The sequence below is a fragment of the Entelurus aequoreus genome, linkage group LG05 (genome assembly GCF_033978785.1).
Source record: "Entelurus aequoreus isolate RoL-2023_Sb linkage group LG05, RoL_Eaeq_v1.1, whole genome shotgun sequence".
Taxonomy (NCBI): domain Eukaryota; kingdom Metazoa; phylum Chordata; class Actinopteri; order Syngnathiformes; family Syngnathidae; genus Entelurus; species Entelurus aequoreus.
In genome coordinates this window covers 75,775,837-75,799,240 of record NC_084735.1, presented here as the reverse complement: position 1 = coordinate 75,799,240, position 23,404 = coordinate 75,775,837, and the positions used below count along the sequence as shown (strand labels likewise).

General features: G+C 37.8%; 1 protein-coding gene across 3 annotated transcripts in view; it reads right to left on the bottom strand.

Moving 5' to 3' along the window:
- The window catches only part of clip2 (CAP-GLY domain containing linker protein 2), a 62,407-nt gene extending 43,428 nt beyond the window's left edge, over nucleotides 1-18,979 (bottom strand). The window contains exons 1-2 of one of the 3 annotated variants that reach the window (XM_062048935.1): nucleotides 18,953-18,979; nucleotides 14,560-14,799 (exon numbers count right to left, since the gene is read on the bottom strand). In XM_062048935.1, the coding sequence (XP_061904919.1) occupies nucleotides 14,560-14,677 (118 nt within the window). In that variant the 5' untranslated portion in view covers nucleotides 14,678-14,799; nucleotides 18,953-18,979. Of the gene's footprint in view, nucleotides 1-14,559; nucleotides 14,800-17,876; nucleotides 18,854-18,952 lie in introns of those variants that run through there. The other 2 variants (XM_062048934.1, XM_062048936.1) reach the window with 2 other exon arrangements.
- Nucleotides 18,980-23,404: the final 4,425 nt, after the last annotated feature.

Sequence of the window (23,404 nt, the reverse complement as noted above, 5' to 3'; positions counted from 1 at the left end):
ATTGTTACACACATCATTCCAATATGTACCATATTTTCCACCGGATTATAAGGCGCACTGCCGATGAATGGTCTAGTTTTTATCTTTTTTCATATATAAAGTGCACCGGATTATAGGGCGCATTAAAGGAGTTATATTATTTTATTATTTTTTCTGAATAGAAAACACTTCCTTGTGGTCTACATAACATGTAATGGTGGTTCTTTGGTCAAAATGTTGCATAGATTATGTTTTACAGATCATCTTCAAGTAGCTTTCTGACAGTCGCTTCCGGATGTGCCGTTTTGTGGGCGGTCTTATTTACGTGGCTCACCTTCGGCAGCGTCTTCTCCCCGTCATCTTGGTTGTAGCGGTGTAGCGTGCAAGGACGGGAGTGGAAGAAGTGTGAAAAGATGGAGCTAACGGTTTTAATGACATTCAGACTTTACTTCAATCAATAACGGAGCAGAATCTCCTCATCTGGAAACAACAGCACTGGAAATGTGTCCAGTGAAATGTGTCCTGACCGGAACTCTCTAATAACTAAAGTTCCTTGGGTGAATAATGTGAAGTCACTACACCGGTATGTTTTAGCGCTTTCATGGCGAGTTTACTGACAGATATAAGTAAGAACTTTACACTACTTTACATTAGAAATGGCAAAAGTAGTGGACTTGAAGTGGGTGTAGCATGGATGATTGTTTGGCGCCCAATAAAAGACTTGATGGAGGATTCTTCAGTCAGCAGATGTTAAAGCAGCATAAATCTACTGGAGCCTATCCCAGTGCACCTTGACACTGGACAGGTGAAATGACAGCGTAGGATGAATGTCCCATAACAAGAAGATAGAGAAAAAGAAGAAGCTTATGGACTACGGCGTTGGAACGGACTACAAAGGTGGACGTGCATTTTTTCAGGATTTATGCAGATCCCAAATACAGATCAGCAGGTACCAGAAGGTAAGAAAAGTTGCTTTTGCATAATATTGCGAAACAAAACGGCAAATAATGTGTTACCTTATACACACACCATAATAATACTCGTATGTTGAAACACAGTACAATCCATCAAGCGGTGCGGCTTCATAGCTTACCAAAATAGCACTAAAACATTTTGATAGATTTTTGAGCGCCATGTGTAATGTTCTATATTTTCAATGGAAAATATACAATGTTGGTGTTGTTTACTTGAGTCATATTGCCATCATAGTGCAGTCTACACGTATGTTTGACTGCCATCTACTGGTCACACTTATCATTACACTATGTACCAAATAAAATAGCTTCGAGGTCGGTAAGCAAAACCAGAATTATTCCGTACATTAGGCGCACCGGGTTATAAGGCGCACTGTCGAGTTTTGAAGGAAAAAAATGATTTTAAGTGTGCCTTATAGTCCGGAAAATACGGTATTCTACCCCTGGAAGATAGAGAAGACATATGGAGTCATTTTACCTTTGAAAGGTAGACAACAAGATACTTTGTAAACCCTGTGGCTTCATTTTCTCCGGTAAAAATACAACCAACTTGAAGCATCTTCTGCAGGCTAATCATCAGGACATCTAGTAATTAGACCTTACCTAATAATTCCAAATGACTCATACTGTACGGAATTACTGTTACTATTGAAGACAGTAAAGAAGGAGCAAGACTGCTTACTCTACCACTACTTTTGTTGGACACATACACTACCGTTCAAAAGTTTGTGGTCACATTGAAATGTCCTTATTTTTTAAGGAAAAGCACTGTACTTTTCAATGAAGATAACTTTAAACTAGTTTTAACTTTAAAGAAATACACTCTATACATTGCTAATGTGGTAAATGACTGTTCTAGCTGCAAATGTCTGGTTTTTGGTGCAATATCTACATAGGTGTATAGAGGCCCATTTCTAGAAACTATCACTCCAGTGTTCTAATGGTACAATGTGTTTGCTCATTGGCTCAGAAGGCTAATTGATGATTAGAAAACCCTTGTGCAATCATGTTCACACATCTGAAAACAGTTTAGCTCGTTACAGAAGCTACAAAACTGACCTTCCTTTGTGCAGATTGAGTTTCTGGAGCATCACATTTGTGGGGTCAATTAAACGCTCAAAATGGCCAGAAAAAGAGAACTTTCATCTGAAACTCGACAGTCTATTCTTGTTCTTAGAAATGAAGGCTATTCCACAAAATTGTTTGGGTGACCCCAAACTTTTGAACGGTAGTGTAGGTGGCCTTGCCTGCCAATCTAGAATAAAACTAGTTTGTTTCTTCACGTGACCATTTTAGACATATATTATTCAACATTTGAAAACAATGCTTAATTTCAGCTCAAACACAATAAGGTTTAGTGTGAAATGTACTCATTGAAATATTATTGGAGTGCAGGTGTTGTTGTGGATTTAGTTTTTGAGATGCTCTGCAATAGTAATTAATAAAGGTACTTTCAAGACAACTTCAAAGATGCGTTGTCCGCTATAATTTATGTTTCAGTCGAAAAATTGTACTGTAATTTTAGTGAAATAAAATGTTGAGGAATTTTGTCGACTAAAACTGGACTAAAACTAAAATTGTATAGATGACTAAAATACAACTAAAACTAAAATACATTTCCTTCAAAAGACTATAACTAAAACTCTATTAAAAACAGCTGTCAAAATTAACACTGGTTTATGAAACTCCCCACTGTTACTTAGCATAGCTAGCAATGTGAGTGCTAACATCACACTCACATTCCAACGGGAACATCATGCTAGGTTAGCTTATTCGCTGAAGAAGAAATCCAACCTGCAGCTGATGGATATAGTTGGCTGGGGTTTATTTTAAAACATGTAGTGAAGCCTTAAAATATATATTTTTTGGGTGTTTTGGTAAATGTTTACTAAGGGTGTAAAAAAATTTTTTTAAAAGATTTCGAATGAATTCGTAACCTTACTTGTAAAGATTCTTAATCGATTTAAAAAAAAAATCAAGATTTTATATATTTATTTTTTAATTCTGTCCTGTCCAGCCACTCAGGCAAATCATATTATTGATGTGGATGCCCATGTCTGCAGGACAGATTTACTTTAGAAAAGAGAAGTGTGGGATACTTCTATTGTCGCCGTATTTGTATATGACTTTATTAAATCTTTGGGTAGAGTTTTATTAAACAAAAACAGTTTTCTTTGAAGTAATACAGACATATATCAGAGCTGTTTATCTATGTTATCGAGGAATGTAGTTGATCATAGAACTGGCACCCAATGTTATTAAAAAGTATTGATTTTGAATCGAGAATCGTTTTGAATCGAACCGTTACCCCCAAGAACCGTGCGGTGCTCAAAGATTCACAGCCCTGCTGTAGAAGTATGTCTACCTTGAAGTAAGGTCAGCGTGCGAGTGCAAAAATAAAAGCTACCTACAGTATTTCCGGCTCTGTACAAGAACAGAGATATGCATTAACAATGTCAACAGATCCCACATGTACAAAAAACACTGTGGGCGGTCAGAAACCACAAACACCGCTGACACGATGACAGCGAACAGATGCGCGGCCGCATGCAACATTTACGGATTAACTTTTCTCAGAGTTTCAGCATGACGCAACTTAAGCCGCCAGAAACAAAACTGACCTCTAGGTGGATAAACAGAGATTGAAAAGTAGCTTGCGAAGCGCCCACACATTATTGTTATTTTTTTTAACTTTAAGCTTTAGGGAGAATTAGTGGTTCCACATGGGGACTAAAATTGGGGCGGACATATTTGTTCTTAAGTACAAACGATAAGAAAGAATGTTATGGGGTCCAAATTTAGACGCTGTGGTTCGCCTCCCGTACTTCCTGTTGTGAGGTTATCACACTGGCCACTTTTCCACAGCACACTACTATTATTTGCCTGAGTGGGCCTCTGTGAAAAGCACCTGGCATTGAAGGCATCTGTTGTAACAAACAACAACCAGGGAGGAGAATGAGTGTCTGTTGTATTTATCTCCATTTTATCTATGATGAGGGTTCTATGCTGCAGATTCTGATACAGATCATCCATGAGTGAGGTGATTGGCCGATACCAATACCAATACCAATCACATGTATTAACTGCAGGGTTGTGTGAATTAGACAATATACAGTATGATATAAATGCGTTTTCTTTTTTTTCATGACTATTTACATTGTAGATTGTCCCTGAAGGCATCAAAACTATGACACATGAGAAGTGAAAACCCTTTCATGTGACTACCTCTTGGAGCTCATCGAGAGAATGCCAAGATTGTGCAAAACAGTGATCAGAGCAAAGGGTGGCTATTTTTAAGAAACTAGAATATAAAACATGTTTTCAGTTATTTCACCTTTTTTTGTTATAGTACATAACTCCACATGTGTTCATTCATAGTTTTGATGCCTTCAGTGACAATCTAGAATGTAAATAGTCATGAAAATAAAGAAACACATTGAATGAGAAGGTGTGTCCAAACTTTTGGCCTGCACTGTATATCTGACTAACGATAACGCTTTTAATACTATCGTTATACATGTGTCCACAAATATTACAGCAACAAGCAAAAGACCACATCCCCAACGCATTGTAGCGTCCTCGCTGGGCGGCTAACGTCCCTCCACAGTGCAAAGCCACTTTTAAATCAGTAATCCTCGCTGCATGGCAGTAAATAAACTAAGTTTCTTACAAGTATCATCACTGGAGGACAAGCAATAGCTAAACTTGGTACGCTAGCAAACCTGGGCAAAATACGGCCCGCGGGCCACATGCGGCCCGTTAAGATTTTAAATACGGCCCCGAAAACGTTCTACATCATTTTTTTTTAGACCTTTAACATCAAAACTCTCGCCGCCATTATGATGTGCAGTGCTGTTTTTAAATGACCGTAAGTCTTCCTTATTCATACAATTGTTGGAGCAATACAAAGTCAAGAGTACACAATAACTAAACCAAAGTAAAAACTACTCCTTAATCTATTACTTATTTATGTTTTGGTTTCCTCCCCCAAAGTTATTCTGTGTGTTTGTCAACATTAACAAAAATAAAATAATGATTTTAAGAAAAGAAAAAAAAAAATCTACCAAATTACTCGAGTATCAATCATATACTGATACTACCCTTGGTATCGACACCACCAATTTGTGCCGTGGCTCAGATGGTAGAGCGGCCTCCCAGAAACTTGCGGGGTAATACAAATAAATATTATGTCAGTCGGAGGGGATCCGCGTTTGTCATTGACATTAATCGACAACGTTGATCATACACTTTTTCAACAAAAATCGGCTGACCCTGATTGGTGGCCGATTAATAGACACATCCCTTTGGAGACTAAGGGCAGTGAGGAAATGGACAAAACTGTTGAGTATAATATTTCAGCGTATGTAGACCAAACTAACGTCAGAGTGTGTGTTTATTTTGGTCATTTCTAGCCCTGTATTTTGAAAATCAGCATGCTTGGAACTAGGGATGCAACGATAAAAACGATATAATGATAAATCGCAGTAAAACTTCCCACGGTTAGTAATACTGTTTCAAATTAAAATTATCCTAAAACCGTGATTGATAACACTTTGATTATTGATTATTGTAAATAATTCAATGTGATTATCTTGTGTGATGACTGTATTATGATGATAGTATATATCTGTATCATGAATCAATTTAAGTGGACCCCGACTTAAACAAGTTGAAAAACGTATTCGGGTGTTACCATTTAGTGGTCAATTGTACGGAATATGTACTTCACTGTGCAACCTACTAATAAAAGTCTCAATCAATCAATCAATCAGATCAAGTCACTGACTGGAAAACCAAGCTAGCGCTAGCTAGCTTAGTTGCTAACATGAAAACAAGAGCCATTAACATATTTCCCCATTAAAAGACAACATTAGCCAATCTAAACTTATACAAACCCATTAGTGTCTTAACTAACATATTCAATTGTGCACATTAAACCTACAGGCTGTGTTCTCAAAAAAAAATTACAACAGGAAGTGAATTTACATGGCGTCATATTAACCGGATGCACACCCAAAAAAGACTAAAACTTCTAGAAATTAAAACAGTCGAAGATAAACATATTTATATATTATAAATCAAAACAATACTTTCATGCGATGAGGAGGCGACTTGTCCAGGGTGTACCCCGCCTACCACCCGAATGCAGCTGAGATAGGCTCCAGCACCCCCCGCGACCCCGAAAGGGACAAGCGGTAGAAAATGGATGGATGGATGGACAATATTATCATATAACATATTTCTTCTGCCAAGAAAATATATTGTGTGGCTATTTATTAATTGTATTTAATTTTTTAAATAACTCTTGGTTACAAGTAGGGATGTCCGATAATGGCTTTTTTGCCGATATCCGATATTCCGATATTGTCCAACTCTTAATTACTGATACCGATATCAACCAATACCGATATATACAGTCGTGGAATTAACACATTATTATGCCTAATTTGGACAACCAGGTATGGTGAAGATAAGGTCCTTTTTTTAAAAATGTATCAAATAAAATAAGATAAATTAATTAAAAACATTTTCTTGAATAAAAAAAAAAGTAAAACAATATAAAAACAGTTACATAGAAACTAGTAATTAATGAAAATTAGTAAAAATTAACTGTTAAAGGTTAGTACCATTAGTGGACCAGCAGCACGCACAATCATGTGTGCTTACGGACTGTATCCCTTGCAGACTGTATTGATATATATTGATATATAATGTAGGAACCAGAATATTAATAACAGAAAGAAACAACCCTTTTGTGTGAATGAGTGTGAATGAGTGTAAATGGGGGAGGGAGGTTTTTTGGGTTGGTGTACTAATTGTAAGTGTATCTTGTGCTTTTCATGTTGATTTAATAAAAAATAAAAAAAACACACCAAATAAAACGATACCAATAATTTCAAAAATGATACCGATAATTTCCGATATTACATTTTCAAGCATTTATCGGCCGATAGTTACAAGTGTGTATAAGTACTTTTTGAGAACATTCACCGTAATCATTTTGGTGACAACAACAGTGATTTTCATTCAATTTTCATATGGTTACATCCCTAAATGGACCTCAACCCAACCTTGTAGTGGAGAACGGGCCACTGTTGTATTAACATTATTTTTTATCCTAGAGGAGACTGAGGGCATCAAGGAAACGTACAAGCTTACGTTAGCGTTTGTGTTAGCTGCGAACGTCAATGTGGCAAGCTTGGCACTAGGAATAGTACCAGGTAGTACCTGCACTCGTATTGTCAGTGGAAAATCATTAAGTAGGATCGTGTCAAGGTAAGCAAGTACCACGCAGGGCCTGCTCAATTTTATCTGAGAGGGGACTGAGGGCAACCAAAAAACGGGGCACCACAGTAGAGTGGAGACTGTGGCGCATAACGCTACAAGCAAACGTTAGCATAGATGTTTATTTTAAAAAATATATAATTTCTAGCTGTGTAAGTGCAATGCAGGTAGTTACAAACATTACATGAGCCTGGTAGATATAAAACACAATATACCAACCTTTTCACAAGTCTGCCAAACTTTTAATGGCTGTACCTGCTGCCGCCCTGTGGGATTAATCGCCAATCATTTGAGTGCATTTTAATCATTTCAAAACCAAAAGACGGCAGAACAGCTGCCCAATCAACGAAACGTTGCTTGCTGTTTGTGTCAACAAGTCTCTGCTCTTGTCACAGCTTCCAGTGATTTCCCATGTGAACATGAACGGCGACAAATTGTCAATGTGAGATGAGACGCTAACACACTGTAATTTAGCAGAAACATAACCAACATGCAGCTGTGTTTACTTTTAGCAGGCAAGGGTTGTAATTAGGAGTCCATTTGAGAAGACATTCTCAAGGTCAGCGCACTATGTCAGGGGTGTCAAAGTCAAGGCCTGCTGCTGTTTTGCACGCACCAATACTCCATCAGTGTTGGCGCTAGGAATTTTCTAAATGGGGTCCCGGGGACCCCATCAAGTCATAAAAATGGGGTCCCACAGTAAATATATGGGGTCCCACTTTTTTGTAACCGCTTTGAAAACAAATGATAAATGTATGCATTATCCTGTTATATCTCAAATTCTATATTGTGTTTCGGAAAAAGGTTGTCATAAATGTTATTCAATTCATTAAAAAAATAATACAAAAGAAAACACATTTTTATGCATATGTAAATGTATTCAGTTATAAACATTAATTTACTTTCTACTTTCCTTCATGGATCTAATCTTTACCGCTGCCGGTATTTTTTTCCATGTTTTCAGAATGTGTTTGTTCTATTTTTGGCCAAAGTAAGACAAAGAGAACAATCTGAAGTTGTCTTTATTTTTTATTTTTAATGCCATGATTTTAATAGGCCGGCCCGTGTGTGCACAGATTTTCCTCCATGCGGCCCCTGAGCTAAAATGAGTTTGACACCCCTGCACTATGTCATGCTTTGTTAGCATCTCCGTTTACGTGGTCAGGTTGCGGAATTACAGAAGAACAGCTCTGCAGATTTGCAAAAAACCTTTGTATTGGAGAGTAGCGTGGACACGTCAAACATTATATTTAACTGAAAATTCCAGAACTTTCTGGATTTCAAAGGGTAGCGTTTTTTGTTTGCGTTTTACAGTGGCTAACTTCTGTTTACACTTAAAAATCAATCACCTTGTCAATAAAGTCTGACTCCTTACTTGTTTTTAAGTTTTAAATAAATCGTACAAATATTTCCTCCACAAAACAGTTTGAGGTAAAAATTGTAGGATTTTCAGGAAATTTAGGAACTTAAGAAGACTAACTTTTATTTGACCACTATTTACATATTTACTCCAAGAGTAGAACCGGCCTCAACAAACGCTCTCAAGAGCAGAAGAACATTTATAGGAAACAAAAAACTCACTTCGTAACTTAGTAAAAGTACAGTGTTTTGTTGTTATTTAAGTTTTTTAGCAGTTAGCTTTTTTTACACTTGTGTGAAATATGACAAAATGAAATTAATCACCTCTGCTTTTGTTGTTAAAAACCGACAGTTTTTACGTTTTAATATTACCTGATGCCATGTGAGACATCCGTTCAGAATTTCGGAGGTCTAAGAGTACAAAGTTCTTTTTATTTGGCTTTTATTTTTATTATCACTTACTCAAAACGTAGGACAGGACATACATATACATTATATACATACATATACATTATATATATATATATATATATATATATATATATATATATACATATATATATATATATATATATATATATATATATATATATATATATATATATATATATATACATTTATCTTTATTTTTTTAATTAAATGGATGGATGGATGGATATATAAAAGTATACATATGTATAAAAATACATATATATATACACATGTGTATATATATATATATTATATATACACACACGTATATATACATACATATACATTATATACATTATATATATATATATACATTTATCTTTATTTTTTTTATAATGTGCTGCCCAGCTTCTCGGGCAAATCATATAGCAGATGTAGATGCCCATATCGGCTGTTCAGATTTACTTTACAAAAGAGAAGTGTAGGATACTTCTCTTGTTGCCTTACTTGCATTTTGACTTTATTAAATGTATTTATATAATCATTTGGTGCAGCCGAGCCGGAGCAGGAGGGGATAGAAAGAGAGAAAAAGGAAGACAGAGGGGGGAATTGTGGGGACAAGAGGGGGACTAGACAGAGAGACAAAAACAACAACAGCAAACACAACAACAACAACAACAACAGAGCAACATCAGCAAATACGACATGTACAAATATGATGGTAAAAGTAATAGCAAATAAGCAGTTAGCGAAAATAAAAAAATAATACAGAAATGACAATGAGCATTATTACACTAAAAATGGAGCAATATGAATACCAATAGAAATAGTGCTATTGATAATAAACAATACCAATACTTTACCTTTATTATCAACAATACAATTGTTCAAATGCAACAATACATATACGTAATGATAACTTGAGATACGAAATAATGCAGAAAAATGGAGGGGAAGAAAGAGAAGCAACCTACATTAACCTTGTAGATTGTTATAGTAACAATAGGTTAAGCTTTGTCAGTGTGCCATGTGTTATACCCAGTTTACCCTAGGGCAACAACGTTAATATATGTTTGATGAAACGTGATTATGTGCATGAGTGTATGTGTGCATATGTACTTGTATATGTACAGTAGGTGTATATGTGTGCTTGTACAGTGAATGTATATGTACAGTATGTGTATATGTGTGTACAGCGAATGTATATGTACAGTATGTGTATACAGTATGTGTGTTTGAACAGTGAATGTATATGTACAGTATGTGTATACAGTATGTGTGTTTGAACAGTGAATGTATATGTACAGTATGTGTATACAGTATGTGTGTTTGAACAGTGAATGTATATGTACAGTATGTGTATATGTGTGTTTGTACAGTGAATGTATATGTACAGTATATGTATGTGTGTGTTTGTACAGTGAATGTATATGTGTAGTATGTGTATGTGTGTGTCTGTACAGTGAGTGTATATGTATAGTATGTGTATATGTATGTTTTTACAGTGAATGTATATGTACAGTATGTGTATACAGTATGTTTGTATAATGAATGTGCGTGTGGATGTACGAACTTTGAGTGTGTAAATATGTACTGTATTTATTTGTATATGTATGTGGGAGCGTAGGTACCTATGTATGTCTGTATGTATGTGTGTGAGTATATGTGAATTTGCATGTACAATACATTTGACTCCCAGTGTGTGCGGGAGCCAGAGTACGGCCCCAGCCTCCCCGAGAGCCCATCCCACAAACAGTAGGTGTGGTGCCCAGGGAACCAGGGGCCACCGCCCCCACGCAGCCAAGCCGGACAGCGACAGGAACCCCAGAGCCTGGCCCACCGCTCCGCCCACAAGGGCCAGCAGCAGGCCGCAGACAGACGCACCCGGCAGAGGACAAGGCACGAGAAAAGCAGGGGGCAGCCAGACCCCAAGCCAGCGAGAGACCACACCCCACACGGACAGAAAGGCGGGACGCCCCGCCCGAGGGGCCCGGAGACCCCCCGCAACCGGACGGGAAGACCGCCCCCGCCCCACCGGCAACCGGGCCCCCACGAGCCCCCCCCACCCCCGGAGAGCGCGGCGAGGCCAGCCCACGGCCACCCCACCCAAGCCGGCCGCCACAGGACCACCCAGCACGGGGCCACGGGAACCACCCACCCCACCCGCAGGGACCCCAACGATGGAGATGGAACAACCAGCAACCGCCCCGCCGAGTCCCCCCCCTGAGGTAGGGGAAATAAATAAATAAAATAAATAAATACATAATAATAATAATAATAATATTAATAAAATATATTAAAAAATAAAAATAAATAAATAATTAAATCTATTTATAAAAAAAAAAAAAAAAAGAAGATCACAGACATGCTGACACACAAGGTCGCTACCCCAACAACTGGCCGACTCGCAGCACCTCGGAATACCCTGCAGCACCAAGATACCACAGTAGACGCAGGGACCAGACCCAGCAGGCCCCAACCAAGACGGGCATCCGGAAGGGATGGACGGTGGGACCCAGGAACTCCAGACACGCAGTCCGGATGCAGTAGCCTGAGGCGCCGACCCCCACCCGACAGGCAGGCCCAGAACGTACCCCCAGAAATATACATACATATATATATACATACACATAAACATACACATGTACACATGTACACTTTATATATACACAGGTATATATATATATATATATATATATATATATATATATATATATATATATATATATATATATATATATAGACACAAGTTAAAACTCTCCTATGCAAGGCGAAAACCGTTTATCAACAACACCCAGAAACGCCGTCGGCTTCACTGAGCCTGAGCTCATCTAAGATGGACTGATACAAAGTGGAAAAGTGTTCTGTGGTTTGATGAGTCCACATTTCAAATTGTTTTTGGAAACTGTGGACGTCGTGTCCTCCGGACCAAAGAGGAAAAGAACCATCCGGATTGTTATAGGCGCAAAGTTGAAAAGCCAGCATCTGTGATGGTATGGGGGTGTATTAGTGCCCAAGACATGGGTAACTTACACATGTGTGAAGGCGCCATTAATGCTGAAAGGTACATACAGGTTTTGGAGCAACATATGTTGCCATCCAAGCAACGTTACCATGGACACCCCTGCTTATTTCAGCAAGACAATGCCAAGCCACGTGTTACATCAACGTGGCTTCATAGTAAAAGAGTGCGGGTACTAGACTGGCCTGCCTGTAGTCCAGACCTGTCTCCCATTGAAAATGTGTGGTGCATTATGAAGCCTAAAATACCACAACGGAGACCCCCGGACTGTTGAACAACTTAGGCTGTACATCAAGCAAGAATGGGAAAGAATTCCACCTGAGAAGCTTAAAAAATGTGTCTCCTCAGTTCCCAAACGTTTACTGAGTGTTGTTAAAAGGAAAGGCCATGTAACACAGTGGTGAACATGCCCCTTCCCAACTACTTTGCCATGTGTTGCAGCCATGAAATTCTAAGTTAATTATTATTTGCAAAAATAAATAAAGTTTATGAGTTTGAACATCAAATATCTTGTCTTTGTAGTGCATTCAATTGAATATGGGTTGAAAAGGATTTGCAAATCATTGTATTCCGTTTATATTTACATCTAACATAATTTCCTAACTCATATGGAAACGGGGTTTGTATATTTGTATACCAAATAATCTGTTACGAGAATCAGTTTGAATCGATTCTGACTCGAATCGTCACCCCAAGAAACTGAGTTTTATGGCGAGTTGTAGTAACTTGTGACATGGCAACTCTGCTTCTTAACACACCTCGTACCACCTGATTTGACAGAGAATAAGAAGACACAGCAAAAGGGCTAAGTGACTTAGCGACTTTGTCCTTATATTTAGCAAGTATTCAGACCCCTCTTTTTTTTTTTTTTTAAAAGCGACTCGCGACCAATCTGCAACTTTTTCTTGTATTATTGTGTAGCTCTCCCCCCCCCCCCCCCCCCACCCCCACCGTCTTCCCAACCCCCACAAACCGTCTACACTGTCTTACATGAAGCTTCGGAAAAGAGGTCACTTATATTTCTAAACAAATTTGTTTTTTTGCTCACTTTTGCAATTTAGATGAAGACATAGTTCGCCACACAAACAGATTGCAGTCCTGCAGGAAATACTGATTGTGTGACAAGAATATATGCCAAAACTACCATATTTTCCGGACCATAGGGTGCACCGGATTATAAAGCGCACTGCTTTATCTTTTTTCATTTATAAGGCACACCGGATATAGGGCGCATTAAACGAGTCATATTATTATAATTGTTTTCTAAATGTAAAACACTTCCTTGTGGTCTTCATAACATGTAATGGTGGTTCTTTGGTCAAAATGTTGCATAGATTATTTTTTATAGATCATCTTCAAGTCGCTCCCGGATGCGCCGTTTTGTGGGCGGTCTTATTTACGTGGCTCACTTTCGGCAGCGTCTTCTCCCCGTCATCTTTGTTGTAGCGGTGTAGCGTGCAAGAAAAAAGTGTCAAAAGATGGAGCTAACTGTATTAATGACATTCAGCCTTTACTTCAATCAATAACGGAGCAGCATCTCCTCATCCGGAAACAACAACATCCCGTTAAAAACCGTCCGACCGGAACTCTCTAATAACTTAAGTTCCTTGGGTGAATAATGTCAACTCACTACACCGGTATGTTTTAGCACTTTCATGGTGAGTTTACTGACAGATATAAGTAAGAACTTTACACTACTTTATATTAGAAATGGCAACAGCGGAGGATGAATGTCCCATAACAAGAAGATAGTGAAAAAGAAGCTTATCGACTACGGACTACAAAGGCGGAAGTGCGCAATTTTTCAGGATTTATGCAGATCCCGAATACAGATCAGCAGGTACTAGAAGGTAAGAAAAGTTGCTTTTGCATAATATTGCAAAACAAAACGCCAGCTAATATGTCTTACCTTATACACACACCATTGTATGTTGAAGCAAATCAAATGGTGCAACCTACACTTATCTCCTATGTTTTACTACCATCTACTGGTCACACTTATCACTACACCACGTACCAAATAAAATTGCTTTGAGGTAGGTAAGCTCAACCAAACTTATTCCTTACATTAGGTGCACCGGGTTATGAGGCGCACTGTTGAGTTTTGAGGGGAAAAAAAGGATTTTAAGTGCGCCTTAGAGTATGGAAAATACGGTAGTACGCCTTCATCAATAAAATTAAGACTTTTTTATAGTTTGTAGGTTTACATAGTGGCTTAACTTATTTTTACACTTATATGATGTTTAAGATTGTTTCAAATTTACTTTAATCATTTACAATTAGTAAAAGGTTAGAGTTGGACCCTGTAACAGATTATTTCTCTTCACATATTAGTTTTTTGTCCGCTGTTTTGCATTTACGCTCGCTGAAGACGCTGAGGTCACCGTGACGACCGTACCGCACATCATGTCATCTCACACAGCTGTGCTCTGGTGAGTCACACACATAAACAGTCTCGGCCACATCCGGGGACAGGCAGGAATGACTACAATTTGTCTTCTTCTTCCCACAGAAGGAGGCGGGACTTACTGTCTTTAGGGGGAACCGGGGAGCTGGATGTTCCACCCGCTGACGTCCTTCCCATCGGGCTGGAATGCTTGGGCCCACGACCGGGGATTTTCAGCCCAGTTGACTTGAGCATGTTCATGGTGAAAAGTCTCAGGGGGAGGCGGCCCGCGGCCTGAGACGTGGTGAAGGCTTGTGGGTCAGGCCCTAGGCCAGGAGGATAAGGAGTAGGAGGAGGGGGGAGCTTCCTGTCTTCATGTTTTGCTGCCAAAATGACACAGGGGGAAAAGTTGTAAAACTTGGAAAGCAAAGCAAGTTAAAACCAGAAATATAACACGTGAATAATGTCGCGATTCAGTTGAAATAAAGTCAACAATAACTAATAAATTGTATGAGTAAAAATACATTGTAAAGTTAAACAAAGTTATTTTAGTTATATTCGGAGAATAATCTTAGTACTGGTTTAGATTTGTACTTGCGACATTAACAAGTTTCTTGTAATTTTTACTGCTATTCTCGTAACCACAGAGGTTTTTTTCCCAAATGATTTTATTCTTATAAAAATGACATCCTCTGTGTAAAATCTTTGCTTTTCCACCCACGACTTTTTCTTCGTTAACTGTACGACTTTTTTAATCCTGATTACGCTTTTCCCTGCGTCTACTCACAGCAATATTTTTTTATCAACATGTGACTCTTATCTTGTTTCATTTTTCTGTCTCTCGCAATATTACGATGTTTTTTCTTGTAATAATACAACTTTTTTCATCTTGCCAATTGTAGCTTTACAACTATTCCCTCATCCCTTCCTTACTTTTTGCTTGTAACATGGCAGGCAACATCTTACTTTAACCGTTACATTTTTGCCTGAAGATTTATTTTTTATTTGTAATATAACAATTTTTTCCTCGTAAGTTCTTCTTCAGATGTGACAGCTAGATTTACTGACTTTTTTCTCGTTAGGTTTCGACCATCTCGTATGGCTAAATTTTTGACTTGTAACTGAAATGACCTTTTTCCTCATTATCTAAGGACTTTCTCTGTATTATACGACATGCAACTTTTTACATTAAAACATTACATTTCCCCCTGTAATATTATAAGTTTTCCTCGTACATTTTCTTTGGAGGCAGCAACTCAATTCATTATGAATTTTTTTTAGATTTCAACCTTCTCGTACGACAACATTTGTTTTTCTAGTAACTTTACAACTTTTTCCTTATCACCTTAAGACTTTTGTCTTATAATACGGCAGGCAACATATTACTTTTACGATTTACATTTTCCCTTGTAATATTACAAAGTGTTCTTGTAGCTTTACGACTTCAATCTCATTACGTTGCCATTTTTTCCTACTAAAATCATTATTTCATGCTAACATATAATTATTTTATTTATATACACACCACGTTGTATGTTTATATCCTATTATATAGCAATTCTTGTATCTTTGTAGATGATGCAACATATGTAAAAAAATAAAAATAAACCACATGATGTTAGCGCACCAGTCGAGGAAATTGAGCAAACTACATAAATAAAATCCTGTAATTTGATATGTTTTGCCCGAATGCAGTTGAGATAGGCTCCAGCGACCCCCCGCGACCCCAAAAGGGATAAGCGGTAGAAAATGGATGGATGGATGGATCTTGATAGATTGAAAATTAACACCAATGAGTTGACTGATGAACATTATCACATAATTTATTCAGAAAGTATTAAATAACGACAAATAAAGATAGAATACTATTAACCGCAGCATGTAAGTCTAAAAAAAACCCCCAACAACATTATGATTTGTACATTTTCAGAATGTGCCTGTTCTATTTTTAAACAAAGAAAACAGTCTGAAGTTGTCTTTATTTTTAAGTTATCGTGCTGTGATTTTACCAGTTCAGCCCACTCAGGAGTAGATTTCTCTCCATGTGGCCCCCCATCTAAAATGAGTTTGACAACCCTGTCCTAAAGGCTTTATACAAGTATAACCCATTTATTATTTATTTATTATTATAATGGAGGTCGTGTCTCCTCACTCACCATCACGTGATTGTTTATGCACGTTTAGAGATATGATAAAAGGCATGTTTTTATTACAAGTCGTATAGATTATTGTAACGCCCTGCTTTCTGGTCTTCCTAAAAAAGTGATTGCACCTTTACAACTACTCCAAAATACAGCGGCACATGTCCTGACGAAGACCAGAAGGCTGGCTCACATTACACCAGTTTTAAAATCTCTGCATTGGCTCCCCGTGTGTTTCAGGATCAATTTTAAGGTTCTTCTAATGGTTTATAAATGTTTTTATGGTATTGGGCCTTCTTATCTTTCAGATTTGCTTTTACCCATATGAACCCCTGAGATCCTCCGGCACTCATCTCCTAACTATTCCCAAAGTCAGGACACAAAGTCACGGGATGGCATCTTTCCACCATTATGGCCCCCCATCTATGGAACAGCTTGCCGGCTGCGGAGAACGTTCATGTTTTTAAGAGCAGGCTTAAAACCAGCCTTTTTGATTTGGCTTTTACCTGATATTATTTTATTGAAGTCATTTGTATTTTACTTGTTATCCAATTAGGTATGCAAGATTTGATTTAGTTATATTTATTTACTGTATATATATATATATATATATATTAAAAAATATATATATATTTTCTATTAATCTTCATACGTCTTACTTGTATTTTATTCTTTATCTCTACACATGGTTCTTACTATTTTACAAGTTTTATTTTCCAACTTTCCTCAGATGAGCCATCTGCCTCAGGGGTTGTCGGCCGTGCGTGTGGGGGCGCTTTAGTGTCAGCGTCCTGGTGGCCATGGTCTGATGACCTCCTGGTGCAGATGGCTCCTGTGATAGTGTTTACTCACATGTCTCCTCTGTACTCAGCCATGCAACCATTGGTCCATGTACTTGCATATGTGTGTGTATGTTGTGTGTTTGGTATCTGTGTCCGTGCGTACGTAGGTGTCACCGGGGTAATTTTTTAAACTTTGTAAAGCACTTTGCGTTGCATTTCTTTTATGTATGAAAAGCGCTCTATAAATAAAGCTTGATTTGATTTGATATAGGTCATGGATGATGCTAATTGGTAGAAATGCATGTTTCAGGCCTGATCCTGCAGCCTCCACCTGATATTGCTGGAGTCAGGAGGCTTAAGGAGCATGGATGGACGGATGAGGGGGGGGGGGGGGGGGGATGATGATAATGCGCACCTCCACAAAATGCATCCAATTTGCTCCATTGTTATAGCGACTGCGGCAACATCAACGCTTGAGAAGCAAAAACCAAACAACAAAAAGCCTCGCACTTCCCATTCACACCGGTAAATACTCACATTGAAGCGTCCGAACCGGTGTGCGATTATTCCGTCCAAGGAAAGGGAGGATTATCAGCCTGCCACTCCCTGGGATGCGAATATGGATGCTGGGGGCTAAGAAAAAGGGAGAGTCCGCGTGGATCCGGCAAAGTGACGGACCGGTGCCGCTTTAGCACGTAGCTTCCCAGTTGCGTTCAAGACCGCGCATGGACCAAAAACCCCGTTAATCGTCCGTGGCTGGCGTTTTAGTTAAGTGTCCACCAAAAATCCGACTTATTCCCCACGACATCAAACGCACCAGATCCAACTTTTCTTTTGTCCTCCTATCTTCCCGATGGGTTCCTCCCGTCTTTGCATTACCTCATCGGAGGTGTCTTTTTTCCGGCCTCCTGTTGGGTTTTTTTTTCCGCACAGTGCGTGGCTCTGGTGGGGTAGACTCGACCCACGCAGGCGAGACGGAACAAAGGGGGCCGGGGAAGCAGAGCCTCCTGGGGGACGGACGAGTAGACTACAGTCTTCAGCACCCCCTCCCGCCGAGCAATGACGTACTCCCTTCAAAAATCTGTTGATTTAAGATTACCTTGTTTTTTTTGGTAACAATACATGACTCATGAAAATATACTCAACGTGATTTAATGTAACTTCTACCTACACGTAATTCGGCATTGTTAAAATATCCCAAAATAAATAGTTTGGCAATAAAAAAGTAACATTAACTAACATACACTTCACCGCCTTAAGGGGCGCATTCCTCACTGGGAAACACCCAGCCTACCGCTCGCAAAAGTAGTAATTTCGACGAATACAGACGGAATTGTGGAATCAAACTTAAGCAGAAGGAAATTATGGTTTTATAATGTATGACAATTGTGTCATTTTATTTTGTAACATGTTCAATTAATTCAGCCAGGCAAGGCCTTACAAAGGGAAGCGATTTCCTAACGTAGTTTGGTGTGGCTACACTGGTGCACTTGTGGAATCGTAACTTAAATGAGAAAAGTCACATAATAACTGATATCAGCATGTAAATTAACATTACAAAGTATAAATACGCGTTCTTATGTTTAACTTTTTAACACAAATGAAGTGCCTACCAATTAATCGAAGCTTGTGTTGGCACTTCCGGCCGGCTAGATTTTGAACGACTCAATTGGCCAGTGTGGAGTCAGGTGGTCTACTAGACGCGCTGCCATTGGTCGCTTTGTCAACGGCGGGCGTTGCCACATTGAGGTCTTATTGTGACCTGAACCCATAACAATCAGTTCAGTTCATTTATTTATTTCATTCATCAAAAATCAAACATGGGAATGAAATGAATACAATTAAACTAAAATATAAATGAAAAGGAGCAGAAAGAAGTTAAAACATATCTTCCCCCTATTTTCACAAATACAACTTTCAATGTTGGCGACTACAAAGCCATATTTTCATTTTACAAGAATTAAACCAATATTGAAGAAAAACATATTCTCAATCATATCTTTTCATCATCATGATTTTTGAATACAGAAAGAGATTTACATTGTTTTATTCCACTGTCAGGATTGTTCCATGAACTAACACCTATGATTGAAATACTTTTTTTTCCATTATCACTGTTCGAAATCTAAATGTATTAAAGATTTCAGTTCCTTACAAATCTGTTTTGTATGTTGTTTGGTAGAATTGTTGCATGCGCTTTGTTCAGTATTTGTTAGGATATTATACTCTGCCAGTTCATGAAATTTTAATAAGTTTAACTGTTTGAATATTGGGTTTGTGGGTTCCCTGTGTTGCATTTCCAGTCAGGATTTGTACGGTTCTTTTCTACAGAAGGAAGATTGGATTGAAATATGTTTTACAGGCACTACCAAATACACTTCTATGCATGCAGTATGTTAGATGTGGAACAATCAGTGAGTTATACTAAATATACAAACCACGTTTCCATATGAGTTGGGAAATTGTGTTAGATGTAAAAATAAACGGAATACAATGATTTGCAAATCATTTTCAACCCATATTCAGTTGAATATGCTACAAAGACAACATATTTGATGTTCAAATTGATAAACTTTTTTTTTTTGCAAATAATTATTAACTTTAGAATTTGATGCCAGCAACACGTGACAAAGAAGTTGGGAAAGGTGGCAATAAATACTGATAAAGTTGAGAAATGCTCATCAAACACTTATTTGGAACATCCCACAGGTGAACAGACAAATTGGGAACAGGTGGGTGCCATGATTGGGTATAAAAGTAGATTCCATGAAATGCTTAGTCATTCACAAACAAGGATGGGGCGAGGGTCACCACTTTGTCAACAAATGCGTGAGCAAATTGTTAAACGGTTAAAGAAAAACCTTTCTCAACCAGCTATTGCAAGGAATTTAGGGATTTCACCATCTACGCTCCGTAATATCATCAAAGGGTTCAGAGAATCTGGAGAAATCACTGCATGTAAGCAGCTAAGCCCGTGACCTTCGATCCCTCAGGTTGTACTGCATCAACAAGCGACATCAGTGTGTAAAGGACATCACCACATGGGCTCAGGAACACTTCAGAAACCCACTGTCAGTAACTACAGTTGGTCGCTACATCTGTAAGTGCAAGTTAAAACTCTCCTATGCAAGGCGAAAACCGTTTATCAACAACACCCAGAAACGCTGTCTGCTTCGCTGGGCCTGAGCTCATCTAAGATGGACTGATACAAAGTGGAAAAGTGTTTTGTGGTCTGACGAGTCCACATTTCAAATTGTTTTTGGAAACTGTGGATGTCGTGTCCTCCGGACCAAAGAGGAAAAGAACCATCCGGATTGTTATAGGCGCAAAGTTGAAAAGCCAGCATCTGTGATGGTATGGGGGTGTATTAGTGCCCAAGACATGGGTAACTTACACATCTGTGAAGGCGCCATTAATACTGAAAGGTACATACAGGTTTTGGAGCAACATATGTTGCCATCCAAGCAACGTTACCATGGACGCCCCTGCTTATTTCAGCAAGACAATGCCAAGCAACGTGTTACATCAACGTGGCTTCATAGTAAAAGAGTTCGGGTACTAGACTGGCCTGCCTGTAGTCCAGACCTGTCTCCCATTGAAAATGTGTGGCGCATTATGAAGCCTAAAATACCACAACGAAGACCCCCGGACTGTTGAACAACTTAAGCTGTACATCAAGCAAGAATGGGAAAAAATTCCACCTGAGAAGCTTAAAAAATGTGTCTCCTCAGTTCCCAAACGTTTACTGAGTGTTGTTAAAAGGAAAGGCCATGTAACACAGTGGTTAACATACCCTTTCCCAACTATTTTGGCACGTGTTGCAGCCATGAAATTGTAAGTTAAATATTATTTGCAAAAAAAAAATTAAGTTTATGAGTTTCAACATCAAATATCTTGTCTTTGTAGTGCATTAAATTGAATATGGGTTGAAAAAGATTTGCAAATCATTGTATTCCGTTTATATTCACATCTAACACAATTCCCCAACTCATATGGAAACGGGGTTTGTACAATGCTTTTTGATTTAGCAATTCCTTCACTTTGTGTAAAATAGCAATAGTTGTAGATACTTTAGCCTTTTTATCATGAACGTAAATGTGATTTCCTTGACAAATGTTCATCCATCCTAACACCCAAAAACTTGATCTCTTGTGTTCTTTGAAACTCAACTCCTTCGACATATAATGAGCCATCCACAATTATACTGCAAAAAAATCATAAATTTAGTTTCACTAGTATTCAAGGATAACCTATTTACATCAAACCCTCTTTTAATTTTGATGAATTAATTTTCAACCACCTCGAACACATCTGTAATATTTTGTTCTGAATAAAATAAGGTTGTGTCGTGCGCAAAGAAAATACGGTTAAACAGTTTGGAAACCACGGTGATATCATTGACGTACATGAGAAACAGTATTGGTCCAAGGACTGATCATTGTGGTACTCCACAACTAATATTATGTAAGGCAGACTTCCGATTGTTAACTTCCACAAACTGTTTTCGGTCCTTCGGGTAACTTTGACCCACTCATGAGCCAATCGTCTTATTTCATATTTGTACAGTTTGTCCAATAATAACTTATGATCGAGCGTATCAAACGCTTTTTGAAGGTCTACAAAAAAACTTACTAAATATTGTTTTCTATCTATTGCAGTGGAAATTTCTTCTACCAAATCAATTATTGCTGTTGTTAAGTGATTGGGACTAAACCATGTTGACTATTACTTAAAATGTTTTATCTATTAATAAATGTATTTAACCTGAAAGCAAACAATTTATCTAAGATGTTTGAGAACTGTGGCAGCAGTGATATTGGTCTGTGATACTTGTGTTTGTTTCCACCTTTGTGAAGTGGTATTACTTTAGCAATTTTCATACGGTCTGGAAATATCCCTTTCATGAATGATACATTGCAAATGTGAATGGTTCAATAACTAAATCTATGATGCTCTTTACAAATGTCATATTCATATCTACATAATGGTTTAAGGTCTTATTTCAATCGTGGCTACTTTATCAAGAAAGATACGGTTTATATTATTTATTATAGTTTCTCCAATTTTATTATTAACTTTAATTTTTGGTATTCGTTTAGCCACGGTAGGGCCAATATTTACAAAGAAATCATCAAAATCATTTATTACATTATTAGTTGGAAAATCATGTAACTTGTCACCATCACAAACCTGTAGAACTTATTCAATGTATTTACATTTGTTTATTTATTCGTTCGAGTCCGGAAAATTCATTAAAACACCAATAAAAAAAGCTACAAAATAAAACTGATGCCATAAATTGCATAGTTTGTTTGTATAGTATTTTTTACATAGTTTATAGATTTTTTTTTGTCAACACTTCAACTGTTTAGTGCAGTTTTTCAAATTGACCACTAGGTGTCGGTAAAAACCCTGTAAACAATCACCTGGCCTATATATCAAAACATATCACATGACCTTTAAACTCTCAACATAACACAATTAATATGAATAATAATACATGTGTTTTGTAAAAGCAGTGTGTTGCAATGATAGTATAAGTTTTAGCCTGGGCTCCTGACAGCGTTAGATGTTGGGTAACATTTCATTCCTAACATAGAAAAAAAAAAAAGGACATAAATAGGTTATCCAGTGTACAAAACAACTAAATAAAACTAAAATAAGGAAAAACAACTGCCTTTTTGAAGACGCCTGACAGGATTGGTTTATGCAGAAGCGATGCCTTTTATGTTAACTGTACCGACCATTTTTTTTTAGTCTCACTTCACATTATTAGTGAACCCCCCCCCCCTGAAATAAACCCACAATAAAGTAATTGTACACATTCGATAGGTACACTTAACATTTATTCATTCAGCAACTGTTGTGTAAAATGCTTATGATATTATTTCATTGTTTGCCTTCATTTAGAAGAATTCTGTGACTATCATCACTATTTTCTGTTACATTTAGTGTGAATTTTAGGGCATATTTTTCAATGGATTTCAGATTTCAACTCCAAATTGTACCACTTTTGGGGCAAGTGAGTTCAGCAGTAAGTTTTGGAGGCTTTCATTTCTAGTACA